This window comes from Schistocerca cancellata, chromosome 4, assembly GCF_023864275.1.
Source record: "Schistocerca cancellata isolate TAMUIC-IGC-003103 chromosome 4, iqSchCanc2.1, whole genome shotgun sequence".
NCBI classification, from domain to species: Eukaryota; Metazoa; Arthropoda; class Insecta; order Orthoptera; family Acrididae; genus Schistocerca; species Schistocerca cancellata.
Window position 1 is genome coordinate 821,669,115 of NC_064629.1, and position 20,655 is coordinate 821,689,769.

Sequence of the window (20,655 nt, forward strand, 5' to 3'; positions counted from 1 at the left end):
TCTCTCTTCAGTACAGAGTCGTTAGACGACATTTTGGGTTTCAATTGAAACCTATATGTACATAAGCCGCTTATAAACATCACAAAATAGCGGATCTATCGAAAACCCGTCGTTAATTGTACGATTTATTGTAATGAAATGACGTGAAATATCATACTGATAGTTAAAGAATTATTGCAACTTGTGCATTATGAAAGTATTCCGTATCAAGGCAACGATATACAGAGGATTCATTTAAAAAAAAGTTGTTCGCGGTACAATTTGTTATAGTTAAATGTCAATTAATAACACATATACGTTTAAAACTTTCAGGAGATGGTAAGATGCGAAGTTATTTATCTAGGATTCTGTCTGATTTTGTAGTTCACTTCTTCAATTATTCTTACTAGGATGGTTAGGACGTGTGTATGCTTTGTGCTGATACAGGAGAAGCTGGCCACAGTTCGCGAACAGCTGAATACGTTTTTGGCGACGATCAGTCACCTTCAGGCTGCTGCCTTTGGGTGTAGCGGAGGCGGAGCATCTAGCGCCTTGCATGAGGCACCGCAGGTGTCGCTTGTTTTGCCCATGGGCTCTGCTTCCGAGGCACCTCCTAGTTCTCCCGACGCGGTGGATCCACCCACACAGCAGGGTGAGTGACAGGTTGTAACGCGTTCTCGCTGCTCGAGGAGGAGGACCAATGTGGATACGGGGCGTCATTGATCCTGTGAGTGTATGGGTGGCCGCTCCTTCAGCCAGGTCCGACCAGGTACACGGGGAACCCCTTAGGCAGATAGTGTTCAGGGCTGGAAAGAGAGCCAATGTGCACTTGGTATGTCTGGCAGGGGGCCTCACCCGAGATGTGGAGGCGGCCTTGCCTTGTCGCCATGGGTTCTGAGATGATCCTCAGTTCGTGAAGGCAGCTGGAGGAGGGGTGCAAGCAGAGCACGCAATTTGCAGCATCGTTCCCAGGTTTGTCGGGGTCCTTTGGTTTGGAGCCGAGTGGAGGGTCTCAACCAAAGGCTTCGTCAACTCTGTGACAGTCTTGGCTGCAGATTTATAGACCGGCGCTATCGTATGGGGATTTGTAGAACTCCACTTGATAGGTCAGAGGTGCACTACACAAAGGAAGCAGCTAGTGGTGTAGAAGAGTACTTGCGGAGTAGCTGGACAGGTGGGCCGAGAGGTTCTAGGCGCTACAGTCTGGAACCGTGCGACCGCTACGTTCGCAGGTTCGAATCCTGCCTCGGGCATGGATATGTAGGAGGTGCATTCAAGTTCTGAGGCCTCCGATTTTTTTTCTCCGGACTGGAAAGAGATAGAAACATGACCATTGTTTTAAAATGAGGCCGCGTTCATTGTCAATACGTCCCAGAGTTGGCAGCACCGTACGGCAGATGGAATTTTACCGCCAGCGGCGAGAATGAGAACTGTTTTAAATACTTAAAATGGAGACGTTTTCCTTACTTGAACAGCGTGCAATCATTCGTTTTCTGAATTTGCGTGGTGTGAAACCAATTGAAATTCATCGACAGTTGAAGGAGACATGTGGTGATGGAGTTATGGATGTGTCAAAAGTGCGTTCGTGGGTGCGACAGTTTAATGAAGGCAGAACATCATGTGACAACAAACCGAAACAACCTCGGGCTCGCACAAGCCGGTATGACGACATGATCGAGAAAGTGGAGAGAATTGTTTTGGGGGATCACCGAATGACTGTTGAACGGATCGCCTCCAGAGTTGGCATTTCTGTGGGTTCTGTGCACACAATCCTGCATGACAACCTGAAAATGCGAAAAGTGTCATCCAGGTGGGTGCCACGAATGCTGACGGACTACCACATGGCTGCCTGTGTGGTATGTTGCCAAGCAATGTTGACGCGCAACGACAGCATGAATGGGACTTTCTTTCCGTCGGTTGTGACAATGGATGAGACGTGGATGCCATTTTTCAATCCAGAAACAAAGCGCCAGTCAGCTCAATGGAAGCACACAGATTCACCGCCACCAAAAAAATTTCGGGTAACCGCCAGTGCTGAAAAAATGATGGTGTCCATGTTCTGAGACAGCTAGGGCGTAATCCTTACCCATTGCGTTCCAAAGGGCACTACGGTAACAGGTGCATCCTACGAAAATGTTTTGAAGAACAAATTCCTTCCCGCACTGCAACAAAAACGTCCGGGAAGGCTGCGCGTGTGCTGTTTCACCAAGAGACCAAACAGTGAGGAAGGACGGGGAAGGAAGTAGGCCATGTTATTTCGAAAGAACCATCCCGGAATTCGCCTGGAGCGATTTAGGGAAATCATGGAAAACTTAAATCAGGATGGGCGGACGCGGGACTGTACTGTCGTCCTCCCGAATGCGAGTCCAGTATGCTAACCACTGCGCCACCTCGCTCTGCGTAATAGGGCTGTTGTTGTTGTCTATGTGCATAAATGATTTGGCGGACGGGGTGAGCAGTAATCTGCGGTTGTTTGCTAATGATGCTGTCTTGTATGGTATGGTGTCGAAGTTGAGTGACTGTACAAGATTACTTAGACAAAATTTCTAGTTGGTGTGACGAATGGCAGCTAGCTGTAAATGTGGAAAAACGTAAGATAATGCGAATGAGTGGAAAAAACAAACATGTAATGTTTAGATACAGCATCAGTAGTGTACTGCGTGACACAGGAAAGTCGTTTAAATATCTGGGCATAACGTTTCAACGCGATGTGAAATCGAATGTGCATGTGAGAACTGCGGTAGGGAAGGCGAATGGTCTACTTCGGTTTATTAGGAGAATTTAAGGAAAGAGATTCACCTGTAAAGGAGACGGCATATAGGACTCTGGTGTGACATATTCTTGACTACTGCTCTAGTGTCTGGGATCCTTACAATGTCAGATTGAAGGAAGACATCGAAGCAATTCAGAGGTGTGCTGCTAGATATGTTATCGGTGGGTTTGAACAACACGTAAGTGTTATGCAGATACTTAGGGAAATAAAATGGGAATCCCTGGAGGGAAGGTGAGTTCTTTTCGAACAACACTATAGAGAAAATTTAGAGAGTCGACATTGGAAGCTGACTGCCAAACTATTCTACTGCCTCCAGCATACATTGCGCGTAAAGACCACGAAGATAAGATACGAGAAATTTGGGCTCATACGGGGGATAGGTTAAAATTAGATACAGTGGGAAATAATGAGTTCGGTGGCAGGAAGAACAAGACTTTTTGTCAGGTGAATACAGGGCTGTAAATACAAAATCAAATAAGGGTAATACAGGAGTAGGTTTAATAATGAATAAAAAATAGGGGTGCGGGTAAGCTACTACAAACAACAAAGTGAACGCATTATTGTGGCCAACATAGACACGAAGCCCATGCCTACTACAGTAGTACAAGTTTATATGCCAACTAGGTCTGCAGATGGCGAAGAAATTGATGAAATGTATGATGAGATAAAAGAAATTATTCAGATAGTGAAGGGAGACGAAAATTTAACAGTCATGGGTGACTGGATATCGATAGTAGGAAAAGGAAGATAGGAAACGTAGTAGGTGAATATAGATTGGGGGTACGAAATGAAAGAGGAAGCCGCCTGGTAGAATTTTGCACAGAGCATAACTTAATCATAGATAACACTTGGTTCAAGAATCATGAAAGAAGGTTGTATAAATAGAAAAAGCCTGGAGATACTAGAAGGTATCAGATAGATTATATAATGGTAAGACAGAGATTTAGGAACCAGGTTTTAAATTTTAAGACATTTCCAGGGGCAGATGTGGACTCTGACAACAATCTATTGGTTGTGAACTGTAGATTAAAACTGAAGAAAATGCAAAAAGGTGGGAATTTAAGGAGATGGGACCTGGATAAACTGACTAAACCAGAGGTTGTACAGAGTTTCAGGGAGAGCATAAGGGAACAATTGACAGGAATGGGGGAAAGAAATACAGTAGAAGAAGAATGGGTAGCTTTGAGGGATGAAGTAGTCAAGGCAGCAGAGGATCAAGTAGGTAAAAAGACGAGGGCTAATAGAAATCCTTGGGTAACAGAAGAAATATTGAATTTAATTAATGAAAGGAGAAAATATAAAAATGCAGTAAATGAAGCAGGCAAAAAGAAAGGAATACAAATGCCTCAAAAATGAGATCGACAGGAAGTGCAAAACGGCTAAGCAGGGATGGCTAGAGGACAAATGTAAGGATGTAGAGGCTTATCTCACTAGGGGTAAGATAGATACTGCCTACAGGAAGATAAGAGACCTTTGGAGAAAAGAGAACCACTTGCATGAATATTAAGAGCTCAGATGTAAACCCAGTTCTAAGCAAAGAAGGGAAAGCAGAAAGTGGAAGGAGCATATAGAGGGTCTATACAAGGGCAATGTATTTGAGGACAATATTATGGGAATGGAAGAGGATGTCGATGAAGATGAAATGGGAGACATGATACTGTGTGAAGAGTTTGACAGAGCACTGAACATTCCATTAGAACTACTGACAGCCTTGGGAGAGCCAGTCCTGACAAAACTCTACCATCTGGTGAGCAAGATGTACGAGACAGGCGAAATACCCTCAGACTTCAAGAAGAATATAATAATTACAATCCCAAAGAAAGCAGGTGTTGACAGATGTGAAAATTATCGAACTAGCAGTTGAATAAGTCACGGCTGCAAAATAGTAACGCGAATTCTTTAGAGACGAATGTAAAAGCTGGTAGAAACCGACCTCGGCGAGGATCAGTTTGGACTCCGTAGAAACATTGGAACACGTGAGGCTATACTGACCCTACGACTTACATTAGAAAATAGATTAAGGAAAGGCAAAGCTACGTTTTTAGCATTTATAGACTTAGAAAAAGCTTTTGACAATGTTGACTGGAATACTCTCTTTCAAATTCTAAAGGTGGCATGGTAAAATACAGGGAGCGAAAGGCTATTTACAATTTGTACAGAAACCAGATGGCAGTTATAAGAGTCGAGGGACATGAAAGGGAAGCAGTGATTGGGAAGGGAGTGAGACAGGGTTGTAGCCTCTCCCCGATGTTATTCAATCTGTATATTGAACAAGCAGTAAAAGAAACAAATGAAAGATTAGGAGAAGGTATTAAAATTCATGGAGAAGAAATAAAAACTTTGAGGTTCGCCGATGACATTGTAATTATGTCAGAGACAGCAAAGGACTTGGAAGAGCAGTTGAACGGAATGGACAGTGTCTTGAAAGGAGGATATAAGATGAACATAAACAAAAGCAAAACGAGGATAATGGAATGTAGTCGAATTAAATCGGGTGATGCTGCTAGAATTAAATTAGAAAATGAAACGCTTAAAGTAGTAAATGGGTTTTGCTATTTGGGGACCAAAATAACTGATGATGGTCCAAGTAGAGAGGATATAGAATGTCGACTGGCAATGGCAAGGAAAGCGCTTCTGAAGAAGAGAAATTTGTTAACATCGAGTATAGATTTAAGTTTCAGGAAGTCGTTTCTGAAAGTATTTGTATGGAATGTAGCAATGTATGGAAGTGAAACATGGACGATAAATAGTTTAGACAAGAAGAGAATAGAAGCTTTCGAAATGTGGTGCTACAGAAGAATGCTGAAGATTAGATGGGTAGGTCACATAACTAATGAGTAGGTATTAAACAGAATTGCAGAGAAGAGAAATTTGTGGCACAACCTGACTTGAAGAAGGGATCGGTTGGTAGGGCATATTCTGAGGCATCAAGGGATCACCAATTTAGTATTGGAGGGCAGCGTGGAGGGTAAAAGTCGTAGAGGGAGACCAAGAGACGAATACATTAAGCAGATTCAGAAGGATGTAGGTTGCAGTAGGTACTGGGTGATGAAGAAGCTTGCATGGGATAGAGTAGCATGGAGAGCTGCATCAAACCAGTCTCTTGACTGAAGACGACAACAACAACTGGGGCATATAGATAGTCGTTTTTCCCTCGCTCTGTTTGCGAGTGGAACAGTAAAGGAAATGACTAGTAGTGGTACAGTGTACCCTCCGCCACGCACCTCACGGTGTAGGTGTAGATATAGATGAAGGTATTAACATAAATGATTTTGGTCGGTGCAGCGTGATGAGTCCCTTGTGGGGTTGCTGGTCCCCCATTGGGCGCCTCCTCAAGTGGCGGATAGGGGAACGTTCCCCAGATATGGGGGGTACCAGGGAAATTGCATACCTGCGGCGGACCAAAACCAGCATGTATGAGGGCCCATGGCGTGGAATCAAGGCAGAGAAGCCCCCAACCATTAGCTGCTGCTTTGCAGTCAGTCGAGGGATCTACAAAGGCTAAGCATGTTCCCCTGAAAATGGAGCCAGCTATCCGGCGAGCTGTAAGGGGCAATCCCACAAATGGTTGGGCGGAAGATTAAAAATCTTCCCCTGTAAAAATCAGTTTTTGCGAATGATAACAAAGGAATAAACTTGACAGATATTTTGATGACGGCTCCAGCAAACAAAGAAAGGATAAGAAATGTGTACATAGGAACATGGAATGTCCGGAGCCTATACCAAGCTGGAGCCCTACGTCAGCTGCTAACGCAAGTAAACAACTACGGTATAAAATATTGGCTCTCAAGGAAATTAGGTGGAAGGGAAGTGACATAATGGACTCGGGAAATTTCACTATCTTCTATAATGATGGGAGGAAGAATAACTCTGGAACAGCATTTGTGGTCGTTAAAGAACTAAAAGATGCTGTGATGGGCTTCGAACCAATCAATGAACGGATGATCATGTTAAGATTCAGGGGAACAAAAAGATTTTCAACATAATAATTATAAATGTACATGCATCCACAGAGGAGGTAGATGAACAACAGAAGACCGAGTTTTATAGTAAAGTAAAGCAGTTGTATGATCAGGATCCCAAACATGATGTTAAGATCTTAATAGGAGACTGGAATGCTAAAATAGGAAAAGAAGAGCGTATTAGCCAACTATAGGAAGACATAGTCTCCATGAAATGTCAAATGACAATGGAATTAGGGTTGTAGATTTTGCTATAAGTGAAAACATGACTGTCAGCAGTACGTTTTCCACACAAAAAGATACACAAAGAAACACAGATGCCACCAGATGGACAAACTAGACGTCAGAGAGACCATATAATGATTGATCGGAGGCACGGATCGGGTATAATGTATGTTAGGAGCCAACGTGGAGCTGACTGCAGTTCAGAACGTCATCTAGTGAGAATTAAGTACAGCAAAGGATATCACTATTGAGTAAACAAAAAGGACACAAACAGAAGAATTTTGACATTAAGAAACTGAAGTTAGAGGAAATACGGAGAGCATATCAGACGAAAATAAAAGAGGGGATTAAGAACGATAGCCGGCCGGAGTGGCCGAGCGGTTCTAGGCGCTACAGTCTGGAACCGCGAGACCGCTGCGGTCGCAGGTTCGAATACTGCCTCGGGCATGGATGTGTGTGATGTACTTAGGTTAGTTAGGTTTAAGTAGTTATAAGTTCTAGGGGACTGATGACCTCAGAAGTTAAGTCCCATAGTGCTCAGAGCCATTTTTTTGTTTAAGAACGATACCGACACCTCAAATGAACTTACGGAAATAATGTGGAAACAATTTAAGACTGCAATCCTCAAGACAGCCGGAGAGGTTTTGGGACAGGTACAGGCTCAGAAGGAGGCAGATTGGTTTGATGAAGCATGTATGAGAAGAACTGAGGAGCGTAACATAGCACGAATGAAATTATTTCAGAGAAGAACTAGAGCAAATCTGAATGAATATCAAGAGGAGCGCCGCATAGCTAAGAGGGCTTGCGGACAGAAGAAAAGAGCACAAGAAAAGAAAAAATTGGAAGAAATTGAACAGCTAGGAGAAGAGAAGCAACTACGTGAAATGTACCAAAATATGAAAGAAGGAAAGATCGGGTTTCAAGCCAGAACAAATATATGTAGGAGTAAAGAAGGGGATTTGACAGCAGAGAGTAATAAAATACTTGAGAAATGGGCATAATATTTCCAAGAGTTACAGTACCCAGAAGTAGAAGGATTAGAACAAGAAGAACTGGTGGAAATAACTTATTATGGATACTAAGCCGCTGGCAGGAGGAAAGCATGCCAGAGGAGTGGAAAACGGCTGTTATGTGCCCCATACATAAAAAGGGAGATACGTTAAACTGCCAGAACTATCGAGGAATCTCCCTGTTAAACACTACATATAAGGTGTTCTCCAAAATCCAAACTAGGAGGCTTACTTCCTATGTGTAAGAGAGAATAGGAGACTATCAGAGTGGCTTTAGAAGAAATAGGTCAGAAACTGACCAATGGAAATGAGCGTATGGCATTGTTGGCCGGGAGGCCCCATTCGGGGAAGTTCGGCCTCCAAATGCAAGTCTTATTTCAGTCGACGCCACATTGGGCGACTGACGCGCCAGTGATGCGAATGAAATGATGATGAGGACGACACAACAACCAATTCCCGAGCGGAGGAAACCTCCAACCCGGCCGGTAATCGAACCCAGGCCCGCTTGCATGGGAGGCGAACGCGTTAACACCCAGCTAAGCAGGAGGACTAGCAACTGACCAAATATTAACATTACGCATACTGCTTGAAAATATTATGAACATCAAATAAACATACACCAGCTTTATATCGATTTTAAACAAGCCTATGATAACATCTCAAGAGCGGCATTGCGTAATATAATGGAATAGGCGGGAATATCTAAGAAGCTCGTTTAACTTACTATGATGACCCTGAGTGAAGCCAACAATGAAGTAAAAATACAGGGCGAAATCTTTAGAGAAGTGGAAGTGAAAAAGAGACTGAGACAAGGTGACAATATCTCCTCACTGCTAGTCAACATCTGCCTAGAAAAAGTCTTAAGGCACATAGAGCTAAATGGAGGAGGAACCATTTTTAATCGTTCACTGCAGTACCTAGCCTACGCAGACGACGTGGCATTACTCGCATGAATCACTGCTGTCCTGGCCGATGCCTATCAACAGCTTGAGAGAAGTACAAGGGAACTTGGGTTGGTAGTCAATGTTGAAAAGACCAGATATATGGCAATGACCAACCAGTGAAACCTACCAAAACTCAGGATAGCCGACAAGGAGTTTGAAAGGGTGAGAGACTTCAGGTACCTCGGATCGGCTATCAGAGAGACAAATGACATCAGCAGCGAGGTGAAAGCTAGAACAGGAGTAGGCAAAAAATGTTACTTTGCCACACTACCCATGCTTAGGAGCTCGCTTCTCTCACGGAAATCGAAAATCCTCATTTACAAAATAATTATAAGACCAGTTGTTATGTGTGGTACTGAGACTTGGACCGTGTCGGCAAATGAGGAATGGATCCTTAGCATTTGGGAGGGAAAGGTTCTGCGTAAAATGTATGGCCCAATATACGATCAAGAAGGTTGGCGTATCCGCACGAATGCAGAATTAGAAACACTTTTTGAAGAACCTGACACTGTCACTACCATTAAAATAAGAAGACTGCGGTGGGCAGGAAACGTGGTCAGAATGGAGGAAGACAGAACATGAAGATTTTTGATGGCAAGGCTGGAGGCAGACGACGGAGGGGACGTCCCAGAAAGAGATGGGTGGACAGAATTGAAGAAGGCATGAAAAAGCTGGGTGTCAGAGGATGCAGACGGAACGCCATGGACCGAATAGAATGGCAGGATACTGTGATTCAGGCCAAGGCACTTCAAGGGCTGTAGAGCCGAGGAGTAAGTAAGTAAGAAAGTAATTAAAACGTGGGGAGTAAAGCCACAGATTAGTCTTGTGACACATGGTATGTTGCTGGTTCGCGCCCCATTGTACCCGATTTTTTCTTGCTAAAAAAGAAATGTTCAAATGTGTGTGAAATCTTATGGGACTTAACTGCTAAGGTCATCAGTCCCTAAGCTTACACACTACTTAATCTAAGTTATCCTAAGGACAAACACACACACCCATGCCCGAGGGAGGACTCGAACCTCCTCCGAGACCAGCCGCACAGTCCATGACTGCAGCGCCCTAGACCGCCCGACTAATCCCGCGCGGCTTTTCTTGCTAAACTTCGCGTTTCCCTATAGGTTCTCATACGTTCTCAGTCTATAATATTCGATGTTATGTAAATATAAGTGTACCCTTTCTCAGGAGTAAGTTTGTTCGATTGCCTGTATGTACAAGACAGCCTGTACTACTTGCAGTAATCTATTTTGCACTATCTTGTTTCAAGTTTTGTATTTCACATGTTGTAAAGATTGTGATACTGAATAGGAACAGTGATCAAGTAAAAATGAAGTTGGGGTTTTACTTAAAAGTGAGAATGATGAAATAATTTTTATCTTTGCGACTTTTATAAGCCGATGTCCTTATTGACTGGACGTGATACTCCCCTTTTTGTCTTATAACATATTCATGAATAGTGAAAATTTTGTTTGTGTGCTCTTAACAGTACAACTTCAGGCAGAACAATATGACTAGCTTATGGACAATGGAGGGAACGTGGGTTTTAATACCACTAACGCAGGAATTTTGCTCCTGTACCTTCCGTAAACAGTGTGTTTCGAGAGCCAGTTACAGCCGACAACTGCCTCTGGAGCGCGCTGCGATCGCGTGTACCACGTCAAGACCGTATGCGCAAGTCGCTTATTTTCTGAGCTTTCAGCAGAACGTTGAACTCGGCACGCCTAATGCTGGCGTTCGAAAGCACGGTCTGTGTGCCGAAGCCTTAATGAGAATTTTGCTGAACCGTAGTAGGTACGGGCACAACTACCGCAGATGCGGAAACAGTATGTAAAATGGAAAACTGGAAAACAGTTTAGAGTAACTACTGAAGAGGAAACATGGCGTGGAAAAGTCTTAAAATCGGAATAAAAAATAAAATTGACAGATTACTAACCCGTGAAACTGCGCTTTAATACTATGTTCAGACAGGTCACTAAAAGGTTTGCTTTATACTACATTTATAATCATCGTAGGAGAAATGTTATCTTACCGTGATCTCTGATCGACTTCAGCATGCCTGGCACGTCCGGCGACGAGGCGTTCGCCGATAACACAAAATCACTATCGTTAACTAAAGGTGTTACTGTCCTGCTAGCTGCATGAGCGGTTGTGCCGTCCAGAACGACGTGGGAGTGGTGCCTCGAAGTGGGAAGTTCCGGCTCTTCCTTAAAATACATTTTACTTTTGGAATACTCTCTTTCACTCCGGTCACTGTCCGTGGAGTAGCACTTGCCAGCGGCCCTGGGCGTGCCGTACGCCGGTGGCGGCGCCGGCTCCGCAGCGACGTGGGTGGCGGGAACGCTAGTCCGTCTCTGCTTGGGCGCACTGACGGCCACGTTCACGTTGGCGGACCCTCCCGAGGACGTGCTCTTGACGCTGGAGCGGCGGCGCGGCGCGGTCTGAGCCGAGTACTGTTTGGCCGGTTGCGCGTGATGCTGCGCCGCGCAGGCTTGCTTGGGGGTCGCCGGCTGTGGCGCGTGCGACGGCTGGCGGCTGTGCGACGGAGCCACCGAAGCCTGCGGCTTGGCGTAGAACTGTCTGGGCGGCGGCACGATGGCCTCGCTCTCCGTGTACGGAGCGGAATTCGTCACGTCGCCGAAGGACACGACTTTGCACAGCGTGAGCGGCGGCGTCGGCAGGCGGGGGCGGTCTTCCAGTACGTCGCCAGGAATGGCGCTCACTTTCCCGGGCTTGCGCACCGCGTCCTCTTCGGCGCTTTCAGGTACGAAGTGTGCGTTGCTCTGGCCGTGTTCCGCCGCCTTGGAGCGGAGAATCAGTGGCTCAGAATCGTCGTCGCGCGTCACCGTCTGCTGCCTTTCGGCCGTTCTCTGTTCCGCAATCGATTTCAGCGCTGAAGGTAGCTCGTGGCTTTGTTTATGTGCAGGCTGTGTAGCAGCGCCTATAGCGGTCTCGCTGGGGCACGAAGCGGCGCTCGCAGCCGCTTTCCCACCGACTGATTTCTTTCTGCAGGAAAACAAAAAAATGCTCATATTTAGGAAAGCAACAAGCATTTACACAGTTGCAGTAAGCTTACTACCGTATCATTAGTTCTAACTGACAAGAAAACATCAAAAGCTTGACCTCATATTTCAAGGGGTGAAAAAGGCACTCGAAAAAAATGGTTCAAATGGCTCTGAGCACTATGGGACTTTACTTCTGAGGTCATCAGTCCCCTAGAACTTAGAACTACTTAAACCTAACTAATCTAACGACATCACACACATCCATGCCCGAGGCAGGATTCGAACTTGCGACCGTGGCGGTCGCGCAGTTCCAGACTGTAGCGCCTAGAACCGCTCGGCCACCTCGGCCGGCAAAGGCACTCGATCCCACGCGAAAATTTGGGCCATAATTCCAGTAGTACGCAGTTATGACCTTTTAAAAGTACAGCTCTTCAACTTTCGCACGCATAGCTTGTCACTTCCTACGTCCCGCTTAAGCCGTCTAATGCCCGAGCGCAAAGTACTACACATTGGATTTCCACCAGTAAAGTTGCGCTATACAAAATCTACTCTTCGTTGGAAAGAAACATAAATTAATGTGTGTGAGAGAAATTGGGAGACGACGAATTGTCTTTATGTATCGTTTGTTTTTTTGTTTCGTGTATAATTAGAGCCATACACTTGTACTCGTTTTTCCCGCATGCCGTTCGGGAGTGGAATCGTAGAGAGACAGCACGAAGGTGGATCATTGAACCCTCTGCCAGGCACTTTATTGTGAATAGCAGAGTAATCACGTAGATGTAGCTGTAGATACACAATTAAATGCTAGTCTATCGTGCATTTTGTATCCTTACAAAATATACATTGCATTTTATAAGTAGTAAAAATATGCTGATCGCCTAACTTTTGCGCTTTTGTGTAACCAGAGCAATTACTTTCGACGCAAGTACAGTTTACACGCAACAGACGTGAAAAATCTATATTATTGTTGTTGTTTTCCATCATGATCAATGGAAAATGTTCCTGTTATTACTGATAAGTTCGGAAGTTGTTTACAAGTAACAGAAAAATGTTTTATATAAGCTCGACGAAGTTCTGAAGAAATGTCTGATATGTTTTTGCTTTGCGTTTTTTTTCACTTTTTTTGAGGACATTGCATTTTATAGCGCTATATGATAAATCTGATTTGTTTTCTCATTTGTACTACACATACCTCTGTTTCACGTTACAGATCAACAATTTTTGAACAAAACGTGAACTAAATACTAACAATTTCAATTTTACTATAAAAACTGTTTACTTTTAAGTAACAGACAGTAGGATAACTATGCAGAAAAAATGTTCCAAGATTACGCGGCCCTTTATATACATATGCACTCAGTTTCTAGACAGTTCACCGCTTCCGGTTTCTAGAGGAGTCTAATAAGATACTGATGGGATACCCAAACAAAGCGACCGAAACGAGGTAACGCCCTATAAGTATGTAACACACCTAACATAGTGGTAACGTTCTTACGATCGTAACTGACCAAAGCTACCAGGTAAAGTACTGTAGTCTACACTTACTTGTGATGGTCTACTGTAGCCTAAGGTAGTTCTACAACTCTAGACACCAGAACTCACCTATTCGCGGGATGTTGAAGGCTAGGGAAGAGGAGGGGGAAGGTGGAAACATCTGCCCAACGTGTTTTGATATCTTATTGGATACACGTGTTACTTTACGCGAAAAGTAGTTATAGCAGTACGTAATATGCCAGCCTCGCGCACATGTTCGTTCAATATTATATTAACAACATTTTGCAACTGGCATTCTGCACCTAACACTGGGGTGACAAAAGTCATGGGATATCTCCTAATATCGGCCGGCCGTGGTGGCCAAGCGGTTAAAGGCGCTACAGTCTGGAACCGCGCGGCCGCTACGGTCGCAGGTTCGAATCCTGCCTTGGGTATGGATGTGTGTGATGTCCTTAGGTTAGTTAGGTTTAAGTAGTTCAAAGTTCTAGGGGACTGATGACCTCCTAATATCGGGTCGGACCTCTTTCTGCCTGGAGTATTGCAGCATCTCGACATGACATGGACCAAACAAGTCGTTGGAAGTCCCCTGTAGAAATATTGATCTATGCTGCTCTTATAGACGTCCATAACTGCGGATGTGTTACCGGTGAAGGATTTTGTGCACGAACTGACCTCTCGATTACGTCCTATAAATGTTTGAAAGGATTCATATCTTTCTTTGGGAACGTGAAGTCCATGAATGGCTGAAAATTGTCTCCAAGTAGCCGAGCATAACAATTTTTAGTAAATGACAGATTCAGTTTGACTAGAGCAACCTGTCATTTCCATGTAAACATAGCCCACACCGTTATGAAGCCACCACCAGCTCACACAGTACCTTGTTGACAGTTTGGGTCCATAGCTTCGTGGGGTCTGTGCCATACTCGAACTGTACCATCAGCTCTTACCACTGAAATCGGGATTTATCTGACCAGGCCATAGTTTTCCAGTCGTCTAGGGTCCAACCGATATGGTGACGAGGCCAAGAGAGGCGCTGCGGGCGATGTGGTATGATCAAATGCACTCGCGCTGGTCGGCTACCATTGCCCATTAACGACAAATTTCACCGCACTGTCCTAACGGATACGATCGTCATACGTCCCAAATGGTTTCTGCAGTTATTTCACGCTGCTGCTCTCGGTCGTTAAGTGGAGGCCGTCGTCGGTGCGTTGTCCGTTGTGAAAGGTAATGCCTCAAATTTAGTATTCTCGGCACACTCTGGACACTGTGGATCTCGGTATATTGAATTCCCTGACGATTTCGGAAATGGAATGTCCCGTGCGTGTAGCTCCAACTAACATTCCGCGTTCAAAGTCTGTTAATTCCCGTCCTGCGGCCATGATCACGTCGGAGAACTTTTCACATGAAACATCTTGGTACAAATGGCAGCTCCGCCAATGCACTGCCCTTTTATACCTTGTGGCCTTGCCGCAGTGGTAACACGGGTTCCCGTCGGATCACCGAAGTTAAAGCGCTGTCGGGCACTTGGATGGGTGACCATCCGGTCTGCCGAGCGCTGTTGGCAAGCGGGGTGCACTCAGCCCTTGTGAGGCTAACTGAGGAGCTACTTGATTGAGAAGTAGCGGCTCCGGTCTCGTAAACTGACATACGGCCGGGAGAGTGGTGTGCTTACCACACCCTCCATATCCGCATCCAGTGTCGTCTGTGGGTTGAGGATGACACGGCGACCGGTCGGTACCGTAAGGCCTTATAAGGCCTGTTCGGACGGAGTTTAGTTTCTTTAGTACGTGATATTATCGCCATCCATATACATGCGTATCACTATTCCATGAATTTTGTCACCTGAGTGTCAATAATCCTCAAAATACAAATGACTAAACCTGAGAAACTGAAGAATTATTATCAAATGATGTTAATGATTTTCAATTTACAATACAATCACGTCAAACACGCTGAGGAATATTGCAGATATTGCAGATGTACTTGACTTTAACCGTGCCAGCTTGAAAATATAACGAAAAAACACATAATGCACAACAGCGATGTTAATTATTAAAAAGGTCTACGCTACTTCTTTGATGACACACTCATTCGTTTCATCCATTTACACTATATTTCTGAGTCTCAACGTAAAAACAAAAAAATCTCTGGCACCAGCTACTAGTTATAAACTGCGCACTTTGACCCAATGAATAAAGCATGTTACCAATGTCAAAATAGTACACTGTACTTCGCGCTCTGGCATTAAGCGGCTGCAATGAGGCGCAGCGAGTGAGAAACGCTGCGCGCTAGAGGTTAAAAGCTCTAATTTTCAGAAGGTCATAAATGTATCCTGTCATAATTATGGCCCAAATTTTTGTGCGAGGTTGATTGCTGGTGCTGATATCTTGCTAGTGTGTTTTTTTCTCCTTATTATGATATCAACTTCATGATGTTTCCTTGTAAGAATACAACTGAAATATGCGCAGACTGTGATGTCCTGACTTAAGTTGGGCAATGAAAACTTATTGAAACAAGTCAGAAATAATGGCGAGTCAAAAACAAATGCTTAATCACCTAATACAATCAATATTTATTCGAAATTTGAGAAAGTTCTTATTTACAAGCTAATTCAAAGTTTTGTCGGTAGTAATGTATCGAGATATACCGATGAGCCAAAACATTAGGACGACTGCCCACCGCGGGACTGAATGCCACCTGATGATGATGCAGCGACTTGACGCAGTAATACACGGTATTAAAAAAGTGCATAATATTTCAAGAAACGATAGTATCCACCAGTACAAGAAGGAGCAGTCCAATAAACGTGGGCTCTAAAATCTATAGCTTAAGAGCTAGGAGCACCTTTTCATCTTCGATAACAAATTTAATCTAACTCTTTGGTTTCCGTATTTTGAGAGGCAGTAATGTGGACGAAAACAAGAAAAAGAAGTCCAGTAATCATACGCACTAAAATGCATGCCTTAAGATCTATGATCACTTGTCCAATGAAAAGATGTTTCCCAGTAGCGAAGACAAATAAATGCTCTTAAGATAAACATTTTAGATCCCATGTTATTTGGAGTTTTTTGTCTTGTTTTGGTGGGGACTACCGCTCCTCAAAATACTCGACACTTTTTTAACACCTCTACAAGAGGAACGGAGGTGAATGGGGAATCATTCTAGGGACGACATGGGCCGCAACTGGAGAAATCTACTGACATAAACGACTTTGAATGGAATTACATTCTCCTTAGTCACCAAAATGATTCGTATTAACATTTCATTATCATGCGTTTCGGGATATCCCCATCATCAGATCTATATGAGACATATAAGACAAGGAACAAAATTTAGAAAAATATACATTTTAACAACGCTGTGAAACTGACACATGTACCTGTTCAAAACAATTTTCTATCCTACGTCACCTCCTATTATATTGCGACAGACCATCAATGCCCAAACTGGTGTAAGCAGTACAAAATTGCACAAAGTAAGTAATTTTACTAGTAGGTGGCGTTTGTAGCAGTCTGCGTTTCATTACAGGCTAAACTGCTTTAGCCGGCCGTTGTGGCCGAGCGGTTCTAGGCGCTTCAGACCGGAACCGCGCGACTGCTACGGTCGCAGGTTCGAATCCTGCCTCGGGCATGGATGTGTGTGATGTCCTTAGGTTAGTTAGGTTTAAGTAGTTCTAAGTTCTAGGGGACTGATGACCTCAGATGTTAAGTCCCACAGTGCTCAGAGCCATTTTCTTAAACTGCTTTATGACGGGGCTTATTCAAACTTGAATTATTTGACTGATGGGAAATAGTATTTTTGTTTATAAAAGAACATATTTTTTACATTATATAAAGGACGGTCAAAAAGTTGTCGTTGGAGGGCGTTGCTGCAGCATATATGCATCGTAGCGTGACTCCGATGTGGGTATATAAGCACCGCAAGCGTTTAATGTGGCATTAGTCTCTTTCTGACGAGCGTGCGGTAAATGCGGAAACGTGAACTGTGGTGACGTTATTACCATCCAAACAGAACAAACAACGGAAGACATCCATCAGATAGAGAAGAATGTGTCTGGAGAAGCATGTCTGTCAAAAACCTTAGTTGTGGGATGGTGCTGCTGCTTCATGATAACAAATGTTCCCACATCGCAAATGTCGCGCGACAACTCAATGGGAACTCGAGAACCCATCCTACAGCCATGATCTTTCCCCCACTCGATTATCACACCTACCGTCCCTTAAAAAAGGCCTTGAAATGTCGAAATTGCTATCGGACGAGGTTGTACAGCAGGCAGTTATAGACTTCTTCACGCAGCAGCATGGTGTTTTACCAAACAGGGAGCTTCTACGTGGTGCGTCGGCAGTTTGATTTCCTCAATGCTTACAGAGATTTTGTCTGATTGACATACCGAGTCTGGACTATACGGCTTTCGAACGGAAACTTTTTGATCGTCCCTTATACAGGAAGCACTTGGGGTTATCCAGAAACGCATATTGATGAGATATTAGTGAAACTTATACTGGTGAGCAAGTCGAGTGTAATTTAATTGTTAAAGATTGTCGCAGATCCCTTAAAACGATAAAGGAGATAAAATAAACTACTTTTATGAAGGGCAGATTGAAATTACTCGATGCATGGAAATGAGGATCTTCGAAACGACGAAGCTGGTCGGCTGTTTGCTTGATATTGTCGTCAGCGTCTAAGGAATGATTGAAGGACGATGAAATCACGAGTAGGCAGGTTTTGTACGTCCACGCTATCACAGAGCTTGTAGGTAAAATGCTTGCCTGCTCTGTAAAACAGGAGACGCAGCGATTTGTGTCATGCGTGTTCACCACAGTCTTTTAATGAACAAAGTAAGAGCATATGGACTATCAGACCAATTGTGTGATTGGATTGAAGAATTCCTAGATAACAGAACGCAGCATGTCATTCTCAATGGAGAGAAGTCTTCCGAAGTAATTCAGGTGTGACGCAGGGGAGTGTCGTAGGACCGTTGCTATTCACAATATATGTAAATGACCTTGTGGATAACATCGGAAGTTCACTGAGGCTTTTTGAAGATGATGCTGTAGTATATCGAGAGGTTGTAACAATGGAAAATTGTACTGAAATGCAGGAGGATCTGCAACGAATTGACGCATGGTGCAGGGAATGCAATTGAATCTCAATGTAGACAAGTGTAATGTGCTGCGAATACATAGAAAGAAAGATCCTTTATCATTTAGCTACAATACAGCAGGTCAGCAACTGGAAGCAGTTAATCCCATAAATTATCTGCGAGTAGGCATTAGGAGTGATTTAAAATGGAATGACCATATAAAATTAATCGTCGGTAAAGCAGATGCCAGATTGAGATTCATTGGAAGAATCCTAAGGAAATGCAGTCCGAAAACAAAGGAAGTAGGTTACAGTACACTTGTTCGCCCACTGCTTGAATACTGCTCACCGGTGTGGGATCCGTACGAGATAGGGTTGATAGAAGAGATAGAGAAGATCCAACGGAGAACAGCGCGCTTCGTTACAGGATCATTTAGTAATCGCGAAAGCGTTACGGAGATGATAGATGAACTTCAGTGGAAGACTCTGCAAGAGAGACGCTCAGTAGCTCGGACAAACACACACACCCATGCCCGAGGGAGGGCTCGAACCTCAGCCGGGATCAGCCGCACAGTCCATGACTGCTGCGCCCTAGACCGCTCGGCTAATCCCGCGCATCACCGAGGAGTCAAGCAGTATATTGCTCCCTCCTAAGTATATCTCGCGAAGTGACCATGAGGATAAAATCAGAGAGATTAGAGCCCACACAGAGGCTTACCAACAATCTTTCTTTCCACGACCAATGCGAGACTGGAATAGAAGGGAGAACCGATAGAGGTACTCAAGGTACCCTCCGCCACGCACCGTCAGGTGGCTTGCGGAGTATGGATGTAGATGTAGATGCAGATGTAGATATCTCACGACAGAGTACAGTGCTCCGGCAGGCATGAGTGTTTCGGAGCACATCGTTGAGCGCACATTCTTTGTAGCAGACAGTCACTGTGTGTTCTCTTGGTGATCTAACGACATTGTCGGTTACGACTATAGTGCTATAGTGGGCACGGGGTCATTGACATTGAATTGTGGATCATGGAAATGTGTCGACTGGTTGGATCAGGTCTTTGCCCGTGTCCAGATATGCCGTCCTAGATGCGAGCAACTGCTCGAAAAATGCACCGCACCGCGAACCAGACCAATGGAGACCCATGTGGGACATTTACCAGGGCTGCGTTTCATATGAACTTTGGTAGTAATCGAGGACACCATGACACCTGTAGACTACGTGGACATTATTGTGGACCGGGGACTTATGACCACAGCAGTTGAGTCCCATTGCGCTCAGAGTCATTTGAACCATTGTGGACCACCTAAATTTCTTCATGCCTGTTGTCTTCCCCGACGTCCATGGCATCTTCAGCAGGAAAACTGTCAGTGTATCAAGACATGTACCATGATACAATGATTTGAGGAGCGTTATAGTGATCTTAAATTGATGTTTTGGCTGATCTTAACCCGGTGGAACACATCTGGGACGCTGTAGGGCTCCAGAACCTCACCTACAAACCACCGGCTCATAATATGCGGAGTGAGATCGTGCTCATAAATGTGGTGCCACATACCTCCAGAAACCTACCAAAGACTTTTCGAATGAATGACACGCATACTAGATGCTGTACTGTGTTGGCGGTTATAACTCCGAATGAGATTTTCACTCTGCAGCGGAGTGTACGCTGATATGAAACTTCCTGGCAGATTAAAACTGTGTGCCAGACCGAGACTCAAACTCGTGACCTTTGCGATAGGCAAACACTCCTCTGTGATACTGACAAGGGGGAGACTGAGTCAGTAACTAAACTACTGAAGACGGAGAACTCGCATGGATACGATGGAGTGCCTAGCAGAATATTAAAGCATTGTGCTGCAAATGTTAGCTCTGTATTTAGCCATATTTGTAAGTTTTCCTTCAAGCATGGTCAGTTTCCTGAACGACTGGGCCACTTTATAAAAAGAGTGAAAGGGATAATGTAGAGAGCTTTAAACCTGTTTCTATGCCACCAGTGTTTACCAAAGTTACTGATAAGGCTCTGTATGTAAGGATAACTGCTCGTTATATTTCAAATAATTTGCTATCAAATCTACAGTTTGGCTTTAGAAGTGGTTTAACAACTGAAAATGCTATATTCTCTTTGCTCTGTGATGTACCGCATGGATTAAACAGAAGGTTTCGAACGCTATGTATCTTTTTTG

General features: G+C 44.2%; 1 protein-coding gene across 1 annotated transcript in view; it reads right to left on the reverse strand.

The window, feature by feature from the left end:
• Positions 1–11,107: 11,107 nt before the first annotated feature.
• LOC126184452 (gamma-aminobutyric acid type B receptor subunit 2) overlaps positions 11,108–20,655 on the reverse strand; it is a 206,741-nt gene continuing 197,193 nt past the window's right edge. The window contains exons 14-15 of the mRNA XM_049926841.1: positions 11,163–11,893; positions 11,108–11,121 (exon numbers count right to left, since the gene is read on the reverse strand). Coding sequence (XP_049782798.1) covers positions 11,108–11,121; positions 11,163–11,893 — 745 coding nt within the window. The remainder of the gene's footprint in view (positions 11,122–11,162; positions 11,894–20,655) is intronic.